This window comes from Microcebus murinus, chromosome X (assembly GCF_040939455.1).
Source record: "Microcebus murinus isolate Inina chromosome X, M.murinus_Inina_mat1.0, whole genome shotgun sequence".
Lineage (NCBI taxonomy): Eukaryota > Metazoa > Chordata > Mammalia > Primates > Cheirogaleidae > Microcebus > Microcebus murinus.
Window position 1 is genome coordinate 107144143 of NC_134136.1, and position 21512 is coordinate 107165654.

Sequence of the window (21512 nt, forward strand, 5' to 3'; positions counted from 1 at the left end):
GTGCAGTTTTAAGTATGTTGAACTTGAGGTTATGGGAAGACATTATACTGGTCGGTAAGTTCATGAAACTTTAGAACCAGACCATCTTAGGGGTAGAGCCCAAGCTCTCAGAAGCATCAATTGTGTTTAAATAGAGACTAGCACTGAGGGTGTGGGCACACTTTGTATGACAGGTGCTTTGTTTTCATTTCCTCCTGTTTGAGAATATCTAAGTGCCATTTTTAGCTGTCTAGTTTTATCCAATGTATCTTAGCCTAACCCTATACTTTATGAAGATTTGTCATCTAACATTTTCAAAGATGACTTGTTTTTTTTCTTTTTATTTCAACTTTAATTATTTTGAAGAGACTCGTAAGTATGGCTTTTCTGTTTTTTCCCCTTTGTGACAATAAGAGCCAATTTTACTGATTGACATAATTATTAGTTTGTGATATTTTACAGATCTTTTCTAATACGGGGATGCTTCTCTATGATGTTTCTGCATACTTTATATTCAATATCTCTATTTTAAATGCTCAATTTCTTCTTATTTTGCAAATGCATAAATACTTACCTGTCCTATTGGTGGTAAGTATGCTCCCAGAAGGTTAACAGCAATTGTGCACCACACAAAGAGGAGAGGGAGAGGGAAGAATTTTTCTTCCCACATACTTTTAGTATTTATAGACATTAAAAGACTAAGAGGAAATATGCAAAGTTGGTGAGAATGAGACAAATCCTCTGGCCAATCTGGCTAGGGGTTTCAAATAGTGAAACATCACAACTGTACTAAAAGTCATGGCATATGGTTTAAATCCTAGTTCTGCCAGTTACTAGGTGCTTCAACAAAATTTTTATTCCATTTAAAATGGCCCCTAAAATATGACTCTAATAAAATCACTTCACATATTTATTGTAATGGTTAAATGAAATGTGTATTTGAAAGACTTTTTAAAACCTGGAAATATTAAATATTAGTTCAATCAGAGAGGTACCTCTTTATTTGTCTGGGAAGATTGCAAGTAGTATGATTCCCTTTTTTCCTTATAGAATTATATGAGCATAAACAAGGTATGGGTAACCTTTCAAAGCCTGTTTTCTTTACTTTGCGAGTTAGTAGAGAGCAAAGCACATTATTTGGGGCTCAAAGTGTTTATTAAATGAATGTGGGCATCTGTGCCCTAAGCCGTGCAAAGAAAACAAAGAAAAATAAGGTCTTTGTGGGCAGAAATATGGGTGTGTACTTTTTTTTCCTTCTACATTGTTTCTGGCATAAGAGCAAATTCATAATGCCTCTGGTAGAACAACACTCATATACAATCAACAAAAAAAGGAAAGGGAACAAAATGTTGCGTGGTGACACCTGGGAGAACACCAAGTGATGCCAGATGTATTGTTAGGTTACATATAATGGATGCCTTCCTCAGATTTGCATGCTACAGTATTAGACTGTGGTAGAAAGGAAATCACCCCCTCTCCAAATATATCCTGTTCTATCCCCGTATCCTGTGAATATGTTACATTTCATGGCAATAAAGAATTAAGGCTGCACATGGAATTAAGCTTCCTAATCAGCTGACCTTAAAAAGGTAAAGTTTCCTGGATTATCCAAGTGTGCCTAATGTAATTACAAAGGTTCTTAAAAGTGCAAGAGGGAGGTAGAAGAGTAGGTCAGAGTGGTGTGATATGAGAAAGACAATTTTCCCTTTTTATCTTTAAAGATAGAAAGGGACCATAAGCCAAGGAATATGGGCAGCCTCTACAGGGGTCCTCAAACTTTTTTTTATGTTTAGATACATGAATACTTACTGTTGTATTACCATTGCCTAGAGCAGGAGTCCTCAAACTTTTTAAAGAGGGGGCCAAGTTCACTGTCCCTCAGACTGTTGGAGTGCCATTGGAGAGTGTGGTGCACATTCCACACATGCACACTGTGGGCCCAGGACCAGTCGGCTGCTAAGCAGGACAGGCAGCGGTGGCAAAAACACCCGGCAGGCTGGATAAATGTTCTCGAGGGGCCACATGTGGCCCGCGGGCCGTAGTTTGAGGATTCCTGCTCTAGAAGCTGGAAAAAGCATGAAAATGGATTCTCCCCTATAGTCTCTAGAAGGAAGGCAGCCCTGCTGATACCTTAATTTTAGCCCAATGAGACCCACCCATGTTGAAGCCCTGAACTACAGAACTGTAAGATAATAAATTTCTATTGTTTTAAGCCATTGTGTTTGCAGTTGTTAACAGCATCAATAGAAAACTAATATATAGACCCACTATCAGTTAATCAGAATGGGTTAATCCAAGGGAAGTATGCTTTTATTCACGTGGACATCAACTATTCAATGTGTTTTTTAAGTGCTAAAATGCAAGTAGCTGGTCACTTTCATTCTCTTTGAATCCACTTCAATCGGCAACCCCTCCAAACACACAGACCCCTCATACACTTAAATTGTTCTTACCAAAGTGCATATAAGCTAGAGTGGGCATATAACTTACTGGTCAAAATGGGAAAGTTTTGAGAGTGAATAAGGATGTTATTAATAATTTCACTATGATAACTGCTATATGTTAGGATCCCTATATACCGAAGATCCTAGTCGATTGATGCTTTGATACATTCACTGATTTACAAACCTCATATTGCTTGAACTAATCAGCAATACTTAATAGTTAGACAACCTCCTCTCCCTGAAACACATTCTTCTTCTAGATTCCAGAATACTACATCCTCCTTTTTCTCTTCCCTTTCTGGATACCCTTTTCAGTTACCTTTTCATATATAAATATAGAGATCGCTTATCTGTCTGTACCTTTTTCCAAGGTGATCTCATCCAAGCCAATGGATTGAAATGCTATCCATATCCTGATGACTTCCAAGTTACATATCTCCAATTCTGATCTTAGAACCCCTTGTTTACATATATTCAAATTGCATAGGCATCTCAGGATTAACACATTCAAAACTGAGATCCTAATGTTCACATCCAAATCTGCTCCTCCTACAGTGTCTCTTATATTGGTTGGTGGCAATTCCACGCAGCCAGTTGCTTAAGCCACAAACCTTACAGTAACCCTTGGTTTCTTTATTTCCTAAGTTACATCTACTGTATCAGGTGGGAAATGACTTTGATGCAATTGTGGCCTTCAGTTCTGCTATCAGGTATGTTATCCCAGAGTCATGAAATAGAAATGCTCACATATCTAGTTAAGATGCTCATATCATACCATTTATTAAATGTGTTTAAGACATATGGCAAGGGGGGAAGGGATGGGGAGGGTAACACAATCAGGATAAGGAACAAATAGAAGTGCCATATTATTTAAATCTTGGGTTGTATAATGTTCATATTTTTTTGCTGTATCAGCCTTCCCTGCTGATGGTGTGGTGGACAGAATCAAGGTAAGATTTGAACAAGGGGTCCATTAGACTGAAGGTATGTGAGGCCCAAACACAGACTTGCTCTACTGGAGAGATGCAGGCATAAGTTTGCTGAACAGCTATGGGATGTATATGCGTTTTTTTAGGTAGAGCACATGGGAGGCCATAACTATACTGAGTGTCATCAGCAGGTGGCCAATTTATGAATGATGTAGTTGTGAGCCCAGAACTGAAATTATAATATCTTATGATTTATTCTTTTCATCTCTTTTTATCTAGAAGTAGCAAGTTTGTGTATTCCATCATTTATTCCATCTATTTTTAACATGCATAATAGGTTGCTAAGTTACTATCTATATTTAATACACACTATGACTTCTGCCTGTGTCTCACAAGCTATTTGCTTACTTACTAGCTAAATTTAAAACACAAGTTTCACTAATATCTTATGGGCTACTAGTTTACTTACAATCTATGCTTAATGTCTCTTAGCAGTTTTATCCATCCTCTTTGTTTTTGGCTTTTAAAACAATCAAATATTCTCAAATATAGCAAACACTTAGAAAATTGTGTAGGTTGTCCTCCAAAATATATAAAGAATTTACCTATTATCCATCATGCTCACTAAAGTAATCCAGATGCAAGCTGCTGTTATATCTTTCCTGAATTGTTGCAGAAGTATTCTAACTGGTCTCCTTGCTGTCATCCTTGCTTCCCTTAGTCTATTCTCCACATAGCAGCTGTGTCGAGACAATGTGAGCTCAAATCCCTCCACCATTAGCTTTCCACCTTACTGGTAAATAAAAGTCTAAGTCCTCACCTTTACTTACAAAGCCCTATGGGATCTGGTACTCCATTACATCTCAGACACCATCACCTATCACACGCAGCCCTGCACTTACAGAAAATTAACCTCACAACTCAGGGCTTGTGCATTATCTATGTTTCTACTTCATGGAATTCTCTTCACCCAGATATCCATGCCTCCTTCCAGTCCCTACTCAAAATTTGCCTTCTTAGTCCTTCAGAGTCCTTCTCTGGTTATCTGAACTAAAACTTTAACTTTCTTCCCACTACATATTGCACCTTCCCCTTTCCTATTTTATTATATTTTTCTTTTTAGCAGTTATTAATTTACTTTCTGCTAATTTTTACTTTACTTAAGATATATTACTTGCATATTATTTAACATACTATTTTACTTATACTGCTATCTTGTTGGTTTTTTTAAATTTTATGTCTCTCACATAATTAAATACCCTTCATGAAGCCAGGAATTGTTTTGTATTTTTGCTTACTGATGTATCACTTGATCCTATAATAGTATCGGACACATAGTAGGTGATAAATAAACAAGTGTTTAATGACTGAATGGATGAATATTACTCTATGTGTGGGCAATGCTATATATTAATACAATAATCACAGTAGAGAAAATTCAGTGTTACCCTAGTATAAAGAGCATGTTCTTGTAATTAGATGAATCTGAACTTGAATACAGGCTCTGCCACTTACTAACTAGGCCTTGAAATATGGACTAAATTGGGCAATTTGAAATGAAAACAAAAGTTACTCTGGGCTGAGGAAAGCAGGAAATTTCTTGGCACTTATGGAGGAGAACAAGTGACTTAATTTGGTTGAAGAAGACATGAAATATATTAAATGTGTAACAAGCATAAAATATAAATTGCTAATAGAACATAGAGCTTTTTTTTGGAAATTTAGGAGAGTGGACTTGCTATACAAGCAAAAGAAAGCGAAGACAGTTTTATAAATGTTATTACTAAGGCGGTGAATAAGAAAATTTAATCTGATTCAAAGGAGGTTAAGCTAAAGGTAATGATATCAACTTCAAAGCTATTAATATTTCTGTGGTGTAGAAGACATGTATCAGGGGCCTGAATCAGTGGGACATTTATAAAACTTAAGGGAACATAATGAAGAAATGTTATAAAGAAAGAATTGACTAGATATGTCTTATTTACTGAATATCAGATCACTGTACAGAAGAAAGAGGATGTCTCATATGCAAACCTCAATGACTTTTGAGTCATATGCTCATTGACATACCAAAATAAGGACAAGAAACTTTGAAACACAGTTCACTTGGGGACATACTAGGTTTGAAACAACAGTGAACATCAAGGTATAGATACATAACAAAGATTTGAAAATGAGTTGGAAATGGGGCTGTTAGTCAAGAGAGATTGCAAGTGGTGAAAACATAGATAGGATGGTTATTTGCATACAGATTGAAGCCAGGAGATTAAATCATATTGATAACAGAATAAGCATACAGATAAGAGGGCCAAGAGATCTTCCATGAGATTGCTATGCTCCGGAGTTGGAAGAGGAGAAAGATCCAGATACAGAAAGAGATACAGAATAGTTAGAGAGAAATAAGAACCTGCTGAGTAAAGGCTCTGAAACAATGTGCTTCAAGGATAGTAGAAAGTTATGAGAACAGAATAAAAATTTGATTTGGGGACTAAGAATACTTATTTGGTGACTAAATAAATCAACAAACTAAGCATAGTGATATGTTTGGGGAAAGGAGGCATGCACATGTTTTCCATAGGGGACAATCATCTGCAAGGCTCTCTCTTCATGGAAAACTTCGTGTTTCCTTATAGATCACCAAGTAAACACTTGAATAAAACTCTCTGATGAAATCCAACTCAGCCTGTCTTAAGTTCATTTGAAGTGGAGCAGATACAACCTACAGGGGGCAGTGTAGGCTCAGTCCTTGTGGGACTCTAGAAAAAAAATGTTCTTAGTGAGTGTGAATATTTAAGACATAAACTTATCAAACCTAACTATGCATAGCATCACCTTCTGATGTGCTTCCTTTAGTAACATATCACTCCCCATCTCTTGTGATTTCTGCTGCTTCTTTTCTAAAGGATAAACATTAGATTTATTTGAATGTCTCATGTTAAATAAAACAGATAAGTGAATGTGTTGAATATTTTATGACATATTATGTATTTGGCGGTATTTACACAAAAGTAGAGTGAACAAATAGAGTCTAGCAAGATTTAAGTCCATTTGCAATTACTTCATTAAGGAGTCATACCTGAGCAATGCCTTAATGAGGTGGTAATGAGGTAAAAATGTGCTGCCAGAAAAGGCAAAAGGCAGCTCAATAAAGTGATAATGAAAGAGGAAAAATAAACCTTGATATTTTTGCCTTGGCTTATGCTCCTTTACTTTAGAAGGTAGCACCTATCCCTTAAGTCTTTGTGATTTCAAAGGGGGAGTGGTGATAAAAACAGTCTAGGGATCAGGAAAGAGTTGGAGGAGAGCCAAGAGGTCAGGAGTGACAGGAAGGAGCAAGAGAGAAGGATGGCTAAACTTAAAATGTAATAAATATAGCACTTCCCATTCCTAAGGGATTTTATAAAGATTAGATGAGTTCATATATGTGCACATGTGTCATATAGTAAACACTCAATAATGTGTGGCAGAATTATTATTTACTGACAATGAGGAAACCAGTCAAGTTTCTTGTTAAGGATTATACAACTAGCCTTTGTGAAAACTTGGATGGGAATTTAATTGAGGAAGAGACTGACTCACCCAAACTTTTTCACCCATTCTCCTTTGTTCAGCTTTGCATGAAAATTAGCCAAGGATAGAGGGCATAACTATGCCTTAAAATAAATGTTTCCTCAAGGGAATCTTTCAGAGTTCAGAATTTGCAGCCTCATGCATCAATTAACTGCCAAATAAATCACTAATTAAATGCATATCACTATCTTGAAAAAAAATCAATGAGCCTCCAAAAATGTACACTATTTCTTTTACCAATAGGATCATGTTTATATTTTCTAAACTCTCATTCATAGTATAGTTTTGATAAAAGTCACATCCTGAAGAACTTTTTGAATTGGCTCCACTGAGCCAAATAAATAAAGCTTTCTTTTAAAAAGAAATTCTTGCAAAACTAGCAGTCCTACCACATTTCATTTCCATGCTCTAACATATACAAGGCTATAACTCCCTGTATTTTTAGTTTTCCTACAATATTGCAAGGGTGAAAAATTCCAGTGAGAATATTCCTCATGCAGAAAGTACTAAATGGTGCATAGCATCTGACCTGATTTTACTGTGACATTTTCTTATAAACACTACAGTTAGTATTATATACAAGTTTAAATTAGCAATACTAAAAGAGATCATATGAAGAAGATTGCAGTTATATTTTTCTTAAACAGAATAAATTTATTTTTAGAATGAAAATATAATAAAAACATTTACTTTGATTATTACCTTTATGCATCACATATCTAGAAAAATCTCCCTGGTGTGATTGATAATTTTCATATATTTGTCCATACTTTTTAAAGTTAAATATATAAACCTTTTAATGAGCTTCATCTTTTTTTTTAATAACCACTGGTAGCCTTTGTAAAAAAAGAACTTAAACAGGTAAATATGTAATGATGGTACAAATCACTATTATGAGAATTCTCATTCATGATGAATCAATGTATATTAAACCTAGAGCAGTCTCAATAACAGAACAGCATCATATGAAAGAATCTATTCAATAATAAAACTGGGAAAAACAAAACAGCTCTTGATGGAGGAGAAAAAAGGCACTGAAAAATTCAAAGAAGCAAAAGCAATGTTAGATTATCTTGGAAGCAGTTCTCGGGTTTGTAGAACAGAGAGTAAATGTTGACAGACCTGTGAAGAAAATGGGCTCCGTGTGGGGTCAGAGGTGGTGACATAAGCAGCCTGTGTGTAGGCATAACTCTTGAACCGAGGCTTAGGAGAAGAAGGAGTTCGCTCATAGCCCTGGGCTAGACTGACTGTGATCTGCAGAGAAGGGTTTGGGGGAGGGGACAGACAGGAGGAGGAGACATCATGAGTAAGCTGGAAGGACTGCTTTTCAACACACTAAAAAACAGAATGTTAGGTGGAAATGATGAGATGAAAGGTTTAATCCTAGACACATATAAGTGATATTAGAAACTGGTATACTCCAAGAATTGTAGTGCTTAATGTCATGGGGGAGAGCAAATGATCTGGGAAGATATGAGGGTGGGATTTAACCATCAGGATTCCATACTGACACAACTCCAGCACTTATATGGAATGGTGCTCTTCAGTCTGGCAAAAACAAGCATCCAAAAGCAATTTTCTCTAAACCCAAAGTAAACAAAGCCAGAATTCATCAGGTCAATACCCTGGAAAGGACTGAAGCTTTCATAAGCTAAATATAGAACTAGCTCAGTAGAGTGAGAAAATTAGGCCTGAGAGCTTTCCACACCTTCAACAGAAATTTTGCTAAAGGCTTTTTCATCATTGTTTGTGCCTAAGAAAGTTAGAAGAAAACACCCAAAATACCCACTCTTGAGAGCAAGCACAAGCCAATGTCATGGAAGAATCCCACTGGATTCTATGCAATGATATAATAAAGGATTTAATCATATGTATTCTTCATTTAATTCTTATTTGAAATATTTTAAACCAGTTTTTTTCTTTTCATAATTGTTAACTGTGAATAATCAAAATTTGTTAATACATCACGTTGCCACTAACAACGTTAATATATCATGTTGCCAATAACTTTTAAAAAGTTATTAAAAGCAGTATTTGTCTTTGTTCTTGCTCTAGCTATTTGCTCTTTGCCCTAGTCATTGGAGAATTTAAAGCTAATATGCACATAAGTTTGCCTTTCATTTCATTTTACACAATGAAAATGCAATATATTCTGTATTTTATGTTCCTATAATAGATATATATTAATAGTATTTTAAACACGTGCTTTGAAATAAATATTGTAGCCCATATCAGATAAAATTTAAAAGGTTTTTATGGTCTGTCTGTATACAAATGTACACATTGTTTTATATCAATATGTGTGATTATATATATCCATTATATATGTGTGTGTACATGTGTGATACGTAAAAATGCATATAAAACAGCAAACATCTTTGATATTAGCTGCCCTTTAGACATTTTACCTGTTGAGAATAATGCATTTGATGATGTAATTGAAAATGTTCTTCTTTAGTCACTTTAGATGGTCTTGGCAACATTTCCACTTCCTGGATGGCTTCGATGCTCACTTGCTGAGGCAAAACTTGAAAGAGTGATGTGATGTACATTAAGATGGACTTCTTATCTGGATAAGTGGTGGCAACATCTGTAAGCACATTAACACCACACATCAATTTTTGGTTTCTATATTTGAGACTCTGAAAGGGTAATGAACAAATCAATGCTACAGGAAAAGGACAGATTAATGAACACTCAATTGTCCATGATTGTCCTCCAGAGACTAATTAGAACATGATAATCAGGCCTAAAATGTCCTTTCAATTTGGCAGACCAATGAGATGAGCACTAAAGTTAATTTCTTTTCCTTGTTCACACAAAAACTTCATTCCATAATACTTTTTCCTAAGTCAAATTGCCAGACTAGCCCATCTAAGAGGGTAGCTTTCATTAGATAAGAAAAAAAAAAAATAAGACATCACATTTTCCTTTCCATGGAAAGTTATACTAACATGTCAATTAAAATGCTGCATCAGTAATTAAACAATTACGCAAAAGAGTTTAATGCCTTGGCGCCCAGTAACAAACCTTAACACATCCTAATTGAATTTTTGCTAGTGTCAAAGTGTACAAAGAGCTAACTTTGTCTCCGTGTTGAAATGAGCCATGTATTTTCACAATAAAAATTAAATAAAACAGAAATATACTATAAGAATAATGATTTGTAATATTCCTTTAGCATATTAAAATATTTGTTTACATTATGGTGCATCTGTTAAAGTAGGGTGTCACTTTCCTTCTTAGATTTTGGAGATAAATTTGAAAGTCCTGCACATAAAGTTAATCTTACTTCATGTTCTTTGCCACATTCAAGCAGTGAATGAAACACAGCATTTAAAGTCAATAACAACTTGTAATAACACATAAAGAGTCAGCTGCTTCAAAATGTTCTTTGGCTAGCTGGCATTACAATTTACTTACTGTAGTTATTCCAGGGAATCAAGATATAAAATAATTTTTTTATGTGAAGTTGTATCATTAATCCTGGAAGCGTTAAAACATAAGTTCTGATAATGAAATACCATTTAGCCTTAAAAAAGAAGGAAATTCTTGAGGACATTAAGTGAACTAAGCCAGCCACAGAAAGACAAAATCTGCAAAATCTCACTTCTATGCAGAATCTAAAAAGTTGAATTCATAGAAGGAAAGAGTAGTACCAGGGGCTGGGGAGGGAAGGAGTTTGGGCCATGTTGGTCAAAGGATGTAAAAGTTCATTAAGATAGGAGGAATAAGTTCGAGAAATAAGATCTATAGTACACTCTAGTTAATAACAATGCATTGTATTCTTAAGAATTACTGAGAGTAGGTTTTGGATGTTCTTGCCATAAAAAAGTAGTACTTGACATAATGTATATGTTATTTAGGTCTATTTAGCTATTGCATAATGTATACATATTTTAAAACATCATTTTGTATATAATAAATATATAAATGTTTTTAATTAAAAATAACTAATTGATTTAAAGGCAAACAAGAAAGAGAAATGTAAGTCCTGGTTAAGGCAATGTGGCAATGCATTTTTCTTGCCATAAATTTATCTTAGCTTAATTAGCATTAATAGATCTATTTTAAATATGTATATTCAGATAAGGAATTCTGATTATGAGTGAAAAAGCCACAAATAAAGTCATAAGTCCACTAGCCCAAAAGGGGTTTGAAAAAGTGACTTAGTCAATTCCTTTACAAGTACCAGGTCCATGATTCATCAGGACAACTATTTCTAAAAAGAATTAAGAGGAGGGAAAAATTAACTAATGTTCCTTGGTCTACTTCTATCCCTTGTATCATACAGTGCTTCTAAAATTTTAATGTGCGTATGAATCACCTGGGGAACTTTTCAAACTACAGAATCTGATTCAATGGGTAATGAGTGGAGCCTGGAGCTCTGGATTTCCAATAGACTCCCAAGTGATGCTGAACTTGCTGGCCTGCCATGGTTTGAATAAAAAGGGTCAAAAAATATCACACATAAGCAGACTCTTACATCATCTTCCATTTCATTATTTTATTCATTTTTTCAAAAGATATTTACTAGACCCTTAAATGCACAAAGCTGAGAGATATAAAGTTATACAATACACACATTCCATTCCTTATTATAATTTAATTATTAACCAAAAGGTGGTAAAACTGAATTTTGCAAGTACTTTTTGAAGAAAAACCTAATGAATATTTTGTACATGACTACTGCTACTAACTTCACTTTGGCATTTTGAAGCCTAGAGAAATCCCATTTATCTGATAATTATTCTTTAAGAATTTATTATATGGTCAATCCTTCACCATATCTTGACATTCTACAATACTTCCTTCCTTCTCATGAGTGACTTGTCAGTTTTATCTTTGATGAGCATAACAGAAAACTTTCATTTGTGAGTGTATTAAATAAACCCATGCTGTGAGAAAGGCATTGAATTAAAAAAGGGATGACCTCATGCCTATTCACTGCTATGTTTTACATAGGCATGTGCATGTATATGTTTGGCTTGAAATATATGACATGATAAAAAGAAAAAAAAAGGCAAAAATAGGGCAGGCATTATTTCTATTGCCCGCAAAGGTCAAACATTATAATAAATTTTATCTCTATAAAACATCATGCAAATTGAAAGCAAGTATTAAAAAGTATCAGTCATTACAATAAATGTGCACTTACTCAACCAACTTATTGACATTTTTGCCCCAAACTATAATTCTCCCATCTCTCAGATCATGTAGTATTCAAAAGTGCCAGTAGGTAGAAATCGATATTTCTCTTATTAAAGAAATGAATTTAGACCTTCTAAAATATTTTCAATTCCTTTGGCATATTAATATATTTACTAAAGATCTATTATATTCAAAATATTTTAATTGATTATTCAAGACATTTGGAAGATAGAGAATTCATGAATTCTGCTTACAATTTAGAATAATAATAAAATAAATAAATAATAAGAAAAGTGCAAAATAATTACATTGCCGAACCAAATTTAAAATGTGTACCTCTAATTGTTACAACCAGTGCTTTAACATGTTCAGATAAAGAAAGAAATTATGTATTATTAAAGGATCATATAATTTCTTATAAATAGGAAATGGAAATAGGTATGTATAGGATTTTGTTAGCTAGAAATGAGGAATGGGAAAGAGTATTCCAGGCAGTGGAATAGCATGAATAAATGTGCAGAGGTAGGAACAGGTTAGATATGTACCAGGAATAATGCCTCTGTGTCTTAGCCACAGGGAGCAGAATAGTCAAAAATAAAACAAAACTGGTAGATTCTATGTGGAACATTTAGGGATCATCAATAGTAAACTAGAAAATTTGGCTTTAGTTCAATAGGTTAGATAGTAACTAGTTACATTTGAGCAAGAGTGGGACATCATCAAAATTTTATTAAAGTGAAACCTTTAAGTGCACAATAGATTAATAGAAGAACTGGAGGGAAGTAGAAGGCTAGGGACATAATTCAAATAGGAGGTGTTAGAGAACTAAAATAGAATTGTTCAAGGGGAGAATGAAAACAAGATGTATGACAAAAATTCCAAGATAGGTCCAAAATGACTTCATTCAATTTTCAAATGAATTAATCCACAGTCTTTGGAAATACCTATATACAAAATTCTGTGCTAAACTCTGAAGTTATAAAGACTAATAAACTGAGAACAAAATGAAGGAGGAGGAGGACAGAAGGAGGACACTGATTATTCTGTAGCCATGGTAACAAGTAGCCACCAACACAAGTTTCAATCCTATTTAATCAATTAACAATTAGCTGCCTCTGTGATTGTTATCATGCTTCCTCAAGCCAACTAGTGGCAAATCCTTCCTTCTGAAAGTCTGCTAATCAGAAGTGGATTCACTCCAATGAACACGATTCTAAATGCAAACGAATTAACAATGGTCTCACCTAAGTTACTATGGTTTCTAAAGCTGACATCAACCTACTCCCAACCTTGAATGTTCTCAGATTACTTGACCTCTGGGTTTCCCCCACAAACCTAAGAACATTCTCTTTTCAGAGACTGTGGTTGAGTAGCATAGTTCTCTCTTATTTAAGAAAGCAATAAATTTAGCTGTGTGTTTTTATTTCAAATATTGATTAATGTTCTCCTCATTTGATAAAATTCAAGTGAGGAAGGAGATTCACTTGTAAATTTAAACTTATTAATGGAAACTTATCAGACAAGAGTATAATGCAGTGAAAGAATGAGCAATCCTGAATCTGAAGACCTGGATTTAAAAAAAAATTCTGTACCTAAATATTTATATCTGTAAAGAAAGGTCCTTTTTTTTTTCTTTTTTGAGACAGAGTCTCACTCTGTTGCCTGGGCTAGAGTGCCGTGGTATCAGGCTAGCTCACAGCAACCTCACCTCCTGGGCTCAAGCAATCCTCCGGCCTCAGCCTCCTGAATCGCTGGGACCACCGGCATGCACCACTATGCCCGGCTAGTTTTTTCTATATATTTTTAGTTGTCCAGCTAATATCTTTCTATTTTTAGTAGAGATAGGGTCTTGCTCTTGCTCAGGCTGGTCTTGAATCCTGACCTCAAGTGATCCTCCTGCCTCGGCCTTCTAGAATGCTAGGATTACAGGCGTGAGCCACTGTGCCTTACCCCAAAGAAAGATCCATAACATCTTTTACTTATGTTTACTTATGTTCCCCAATCTGTGAAATAAAAATCAGAGTCCCAATCTCACCATGATGTGATGAAGCTCAAACGCAATAATGTTTAGAAAAACTGTAAATTTTGTTAAACTTTAGTATTGTTGCTATATTGCAATTGTTGTTTCTATCATTAATACAAAAAAAACCCTAGTTATAGGGGAACATTAGTACTATTAACAGGAAGTCAGAAAAAGGAGCTGTTTGGAAGGAAAGGCCTTTTATAACTTATTACATATTTACAAAGTTATTATTATATGCTACAGAATATACTTAGCCTATGTTAGATTATAGGTATTCAGGAGATAAGCCACCCTAGAAATAATGAAAGACATTTCTTTGTCTTAGAAATCAAAATAAATTTCATGACTTAGGGGTAATTCTCATTTATGATGACCATATCAAGGACAATTCCTGGCACTTTGTGAGCACCTAAATACTTGTTAAGAAACTGAATAAAGAGAACACTTGAAGCCATAGAAATTGATGAGAATTGTATAAGACAAAGGACTGACTAAAAGCAATGGTACAGATAATGAGTACTACAGTATTTGAGGAGTGTGAAAATGATGGGATGTGATTTATACTTTTTTATTCCAAGACATTAACATTGTATGAAATGACAAAAGTGGCTGAACCCTCAAATTAAGAACTTACAATTATATGCAATTAATTTTTACACTAAAACCCTAATGTATAAAGTCTCCATTGCCGCAAAAGTTTAATAATTGCTAATCTAATTTTTGAAGTCATCTCAGAATGAAAATCTTGAGAAGTTATAATACTGCTAGACTATTTTATGAACAATAACATTGATTCTGATGAGCATATGATATTGGAGGCTATAATGGAACAAATATATCATTTAGTGATAGCTGTCATTTTGGAATAAAGAAATTGAAACTCACAGTGGTTTGATGGCAAGTTCAAAAGCTAGTCAGAATCAGATTAGAACTCAGTCACTGCATTATACTACCTCAGTAACTTACCTTCGTTCTGTCAGATAATGCTTTCTTAGAGTATATGAAGACCAAGTATCAGAAAGTCATTATCTAAATGGTCACCCTGTGATTAGTATTGTTCAATTACCAAACATTATCTCCATTTGCTATATTAGCACTTATTTCTAATAAATGAGATATAATAAAACTAAATATACATAAGAATGAAGCTTCAATAGTAATCAAATATGCCAATTAAATAAAGATGTGGGGTTTTAATAACATTCCTTTGCCTAATTTGCAAAGAATTTGCAAGGAATTACAAAAGAATAACAATCTATGCTGCAGAGGCTTCAATAATTTCATCAACCTCCTACTTAACTTGAAGAGTATCAATTGTTTCCAACTTTATAAAGAATATATTGGCAATGTCCATCAAAACTTTAAAAATAATTATATTCAATGACCTGGTAATGTTCCTTCAAGGTTCCACCCCTAGGAAATGATAATAAATTTAAATAAAGATTTATGTACATTTGATATCAAATTTAAACAGTATTTACAGTACAAAAAATATTTATCATAAAAAAGGAAAACAATTAGACCAATCCAAATGGCTTAATAGAGAATTAGAGAATGATTAGACATGTAACTATATAGTAATATTTAAAAAGCCAATCAAAATGTTTCTTTTGATGACTATAATGTAATATAGTAAAATCAATACCTTATAATATAACATCAAAAAGCAGGATTTATAGTTTATGTGGAATATCATAGCAATTTTAGGGGACAAACCAGGGTAACACAAATGAGTTTGTTATGAAATCGGTGCCTTCAACAAAACTATTTTTATCTTGGGCAGTCAACCTCAGGAAAGGCCGATTAGCCTGCTGCAAGGCTTAACATTGAAACACCTCTGTGAAATCTAAACAAGAGGCTCCACTGTCTAAATCTCAGTCCAGCTTTCTGCAAAGAGAAAGGAATGAATTGAAATACTGGATTATAATGTATATCATGTGTAATTGGAAAGAAGCAAGATTGCAAAGATAACAGATGGTTGGTCAGCCTTTTAAGAGTTGTGTTATTAAAAAAGTGGAGGATATCATTTAGAAACCATGATGAGAATAAACCTGTATTATTCTGCACAGAGTCTGTATTAGGAACAAAACAATAAAAAAATAGATTCAATATTTGAAGGAGAAGGGGTATGGATAAACTTGGAAGAAGAAATGTGTTGTCATAAATGACATAGAGAGCTCTAAATACGAAAATGTAAAGACATGTTTACACAATCAAAACCTGTGGTTGCAAAAATAAGCAAATACATGGGTGTGAAATTCTAAAGAATGTAGAGTTCTTTAGTAGGTAAAGTGAGTTACCTTTTAAGGTTTGCAAATTAATAGATTTATGTCATCTGGCTCTAAATGCTGGAGTTTTTAAGTTATAGATAATATCATATAAATGGACTAATTCATTAGAACATTAGATTTTTATTTTCAATTTTTAATGTTTTACTTTCAGTGCTATATTGTATATACATGCATTTTCTAGTTACAAGTCACTATGTGCAATGGACATATAACATTTTAATAAGAAAATCATTTGCACAGTCCTCCCATGTTAAATTTTTTAACATTCTGCAAGGTACGTTCTGCCTTCACTAAAGCAAGTACTCCTTAATTAATCAATTTTTAGCATTTCATTCACTGATCCAAGTAGTTGCTTTCATCATTTAACAACAATGCTTCTTATTAAAGGACTATGAAATATCATAATGAAAATAATTTGCATTGATGAAGATGATTGAGTTTCATAATAAAATTAATAATGATAAAAGCAATGGCTTCTATTTATCCATGAGAGATACTAAACAATTTTATCTTTTCAACATCCAATTATTCTTTTCAATATGCTTATGGTGTAGCTAGCAGAAAACTATCACTATCATCTTGTTACACGTAGAAAACAGTGACTCAAGATGCATAATGGTTACCTAGAGTATAACAGGGAAAAACAAAAGCAAAAATAAAAATCAGGTGCTTACAGAAGCTTCTGATACGCTGAAAACTCTTTGAGCTATTAATCAAAAAATCCTAAATATACCTATGCAAATAGAACTTAAACATCATATATTTAATCCAATAAATAGTGCTATCTGGAAGTTATAGTATTGATTATTAAAAGTACTGTATTGAAGCACTGTAATGAGACACTAAAAATATATATTAATATTTAACAAACATTCATCGAGTTACTTCTTTGTGCCAGGCTATATTCCAGACTTTAAGGATGCAGAGGTAAATAAATGAGCCCTCAAAATCTATTCTCATGGAAAATTGATTCTAACAGGAAGGAAAGTTACAAATAAATAATTTCAAAATTCTCAATTTACCACTTGCCAGTATATCCCTATCACCTATTTCTTTTTGCTTCATTGTATTAAAGAATTGCCTTCCACAAAAGCACTCTCTTTGCTGGGCTCTTTTATGGGAATTAAATAGGAATGGAAATGCTACAGTGTTAATATCAAACATACTGAGAGTGCCTGAGCACAAATGCACAGAAGCTGGTGGGGAAAAGTCAATTAAATGGAAATTCTCAACCGATCCCAACTTTACAAGTTTCAAATAAACCACCTTTAAGTTGAACAGTTTTTCAAACAAAGATCAAATGGTCTGCCCTGTGCAGGTAATCAACATGAAAGTTCTCTTTAAATTTGCAATCCAAAATGCAACAAATTTTAAAATTTGTTACTTTGCCAGCTACTCTTAAATTTGTACCTGTTGAAATATATCTTATTTCTAAAAAATACTCTCAGCCTCTTAAAACCTTAGAACTTTTTGGTATGTATCTTCTAAAACCAGGAGAATAGAAGCTAACTTGACCTAACAAATGGAAGCTAATCAGTCAGTGTAGGAGACTATTGATAGCAAAACATTTGTACTTTCTTATAATTCTCTCTACATGCCTATTGTGGGAACAACTATTGGAGTTTCCATTTGAGATGGAAGTATTTTGACTCAGTGACATTTAACTCTGCTTTCTTAATTGTCACCTGCTGTTTTTGTGCTTTGCTTTTGAGCTAACCAAATTGACTTTTTTTCTTACTGCTAGAAAAAGTGCATTAAGTTTCAAAAGTAACTCTACCCCCATCTTCTTTACTAAAACAAAAGATTCTATTCTACACTCTCACTCTTTATAGTGTTTCAGAAATGATAGTTGATATACAATGGGGCCAGAATGGAAATGTTCATTGAACAAATTTAATTGCTTATTTGATATGTTTTGGGAATTGGAAATATGCCTATGGTATAAGGGCAGTTTTGAGGCAAATCCCTCAGTGATAACTAGCTTAAGGCAGAAACTATATATAAAGATCACCCCTTTTTGAAACAAACATTATAAAAATGTACCTGCTTCCCTTTGTCCCTGCTTTTATCAGTAAAAGGAGTCATTTTATTAATAGTATCTTAAAAGTAGCTAAGGATGATGCTAAGATGGAAAATGAATGGACCAATTAAATACTCAATATATACGATCTATTATTTGTCATGATTTGTTTCCAAATGGAACATAATTGTAATTTCTAAGTTTGTCTGCATTTATACTTTCACCAAATATTTGTAGGGCACCTACCATGTTTAAAACATGATATCAATTCAAAGGGAATTAATTGTTTTTTTATAATTAGAATGATTCCATCTCTGAACTCCTAGGAAAGAAATCAGTGGACAATTGGACCAGCCAGGTAGAGTACAACCCTAGTATGACTGAAACACAAAATATGTATGTTGGAAGATATCATAGTAGCACCATGTATCATATACAACATTAGAATAAGGGGTTCAGTGTTAAGCAAAACACCGTCACACATAAACTTCACAAATTACAAAATAATTGATGGCCAAACAGGTTTTTTTGAACTAATTGCATATTTTATAATATTTTAACTTAAAAATGAAACCAGTCACAAAACAGCATGCATTTGTATAGTGACTAATCATTAGTAGAGGCATGCTGATGAAACCCACAATAAACAAGTGGCAAACTTCAATACATTTTCAAATTACAGAGATACATTCTGCTTTTGATAGTACTAATAAAATTTCATTTGAGTGTGAGTTTGGAGTTTTTGGCTTCCACCAATGTAATTAGGACTTCACAATTACAAACACAATAATATGCATGGATGGTAAATAACTTCCAATGCGATAAAAATGTAATTTAGAACTTCACAAAAGAGAAGATAATCAAATGTGAAGCAATTATGGAGAAAAGTACAAGTGAAAAAAAGAGAATGAGTATCAAAAACTTATAATACTCAAATATGAAGATAATCATAAGTAATAACTTTAAAAGGGAATGTAATCAATGATGTTAAAAAGACATAAAACATAACTTGAAAGATTGATTTTCATAAAAATTGGATATACTAAGTAAAAGTATTTTTTGAATAGAATTTTTGATATGTGTGTATTAATAAATACTTCATGAATGGAGGTGTAATGTGAAATAAAAGAACATAACTAGTGAGAGAGAGCTAGGTTATTTTTCCATGCTCCTATGTAGGATGTTTGGATTTTAATTATTGAAAACAAACTCCCTCATCTTTCCACTACAAGTCACAGATATTGACAGCTATATCCATTCTAGTGTTCTTTCCTCCTGTTACAATTAAAGTGTTTTCATTACAATTAAGGCAAATATCTCCATTTGTACTTTTCACAAGTTTTCTATTGAATCATCAATCTTTCCTCAGCCTACAAACATGCTTTCCTAGCTTCCAATTTAAAGACAAAGAAAAATTTTATAAAACAACCAGTGGTGTGCTGATAAACTGTTTCTCCAAAAGAAAAAAAAAAAAAACAAATAAACAAGCAAAAATCACAACAACAAAAACCCTGGTTTGTAGTGTTTGCCAATCTCTGTGGTTTACATACTGTTACTATGAATGATTTCAGGTCACCAATGATTTAAAAACATGCTGGCAAAATTCTTGAATATTCCATTGTAACTATTAATAGGGTTACTCCCTTATTCTTCTATCTCCTTCCATTTCTCCGCTCCTCTTCACAATAGAACTATTCAAATGTTTCAGCTATACTCTATGTACCTACTTTCCTACACCTCCTCCCATGCAACTCATATTTACTCAGCACCTAATATATGCCAAGCACTGTTACAGATGCTGGGAATATCGCAGTGAACAAAACAAAATGTCTGCCCTCACAGTGCCTATATTCTAGTTTAGACAAAGATAATAAATAAAAACAAATCTCCAGCCTCTCATATTTTACGTTCTATCAAGAAAAATAAAGTGGGTAGGGAATGCACGGGGTCAATGTTTTAAAAATGAGTATGGCAGGCTTCTCTAAGTAACATCAGAGAAATGGCTTTTCTCTCTCTACTTCACTAATCGCTATGATGTTGCCAAGCCTAATGGATGTTTTTCTATCTTCATCTTACTCTATAGCTCCCAGTAGCACTCTTTCATTCTTAAACTGATTTTTTTTCTTAGATTCTTTGACAATACATTTTTCAGGTTTTACCCCTATTTAGCAAAACTTTCCCAGGCTTTCCTTTTGGCTCTAACTATCTAAATGATAGGAAATTTTGGAAAGGCTTAGATGTGGGATCTGGGTCTTCTTAAGCTACACTCACTCTTTTCCTATGTGATGTTATCTAATTTTAGTTCTCTCTCTTTTTCTACTTTACTTCTCACCCACCTCCACCTAAATGCAAATAATTTCCAAATACCCATCTCTAACTGAGACCTCTCCCCTCAGGTCACGAAAGCCGATTAGATTTCTCCATTTAGAAATATCTCAAGTTTGTTACAATGAAAATAGAGCTCTCAATTCCCTCCAAAATCATTAGTTTCCCATTTATCACCAATACAGAATATAGCAAATTCATCCATGCATTGTTTCAGGCTGTAAATGTAGGAACCATTATTGCTTTTTCTTTTTTTTTTTTTTTTTCATTTCCTCATTTGGTCCCTTGTCCTTTTTCGCTTCTAAGAGGATTGTATGTGCCCACATGTCTTGATGTTCACTATTACTATCTCACCCAAGCCATGATCCTCACCTTCTGGGTCCAACGCATTTATATCCCAACTGGTTCTCATGCCTTTCAGTCCATTCTACATGCAACAGCTTGACTTATCTTTTAAAAAACACAAACTTACATACAACATCTTCCTACTTACAACCCTTCAAAGTCTCCTCATTTTGTTTAGAATCCATTTAAAGTTTTTCCACGCCTTATGAAGTACTATATAATTCAATCCTGCACACTTAGCTAAAGGCACCCAAATGGTGTCTCTCTTTCTGTTTTCCCATTACCTTTCTGATGTATTGGCTTTGTTTTATTTTGTATTTCAAATGGCACAGGCCCCTTTACATCTCTTGATCTTTTATACTTGCTGCTCTCTTTACCTGGAATATTTTCTCCATCTTCTTAAAGTTTAGATTCATTCTTATCTATTAGGTCTTA

At 33.7% G+C, this 21512-nt stretch overlaps 1 protein-coding gene across 9 annotated transcripts in view; it reads right to left on the reverse strand.

Moving 5' to 3' along the window:
* Nucleotides 1-21512, reverse strand: part of DMD (dystrophin) — a 2109452-nt gene that overhangs the window by 1513620 nt on the left and 574320 nt on the right. For 8 of the 9 annotated variants that reach the window (XM_012756891.3, XM_012756894.3, XM_075999225.1 and 5 more), the window contains exons 8-9: nucleotides 9331-9512; nucleotides 8045-8176 (exon numbers count right to left, since the gene is read on the reverse strand). In XM_012756891.3, coding sequence (XP_012612345.1) covers nucleotides 8045-8176; nucleotides 9331-9512 — 314 coding nt within the window. The remainder of the gene's footprint in view (nucleotides 1-8044; nucleotides 8177-9330; nucleotides 9513-21512) is intronic. The other variant, XM_012756895.3, reaches the window with a different exon arrangement.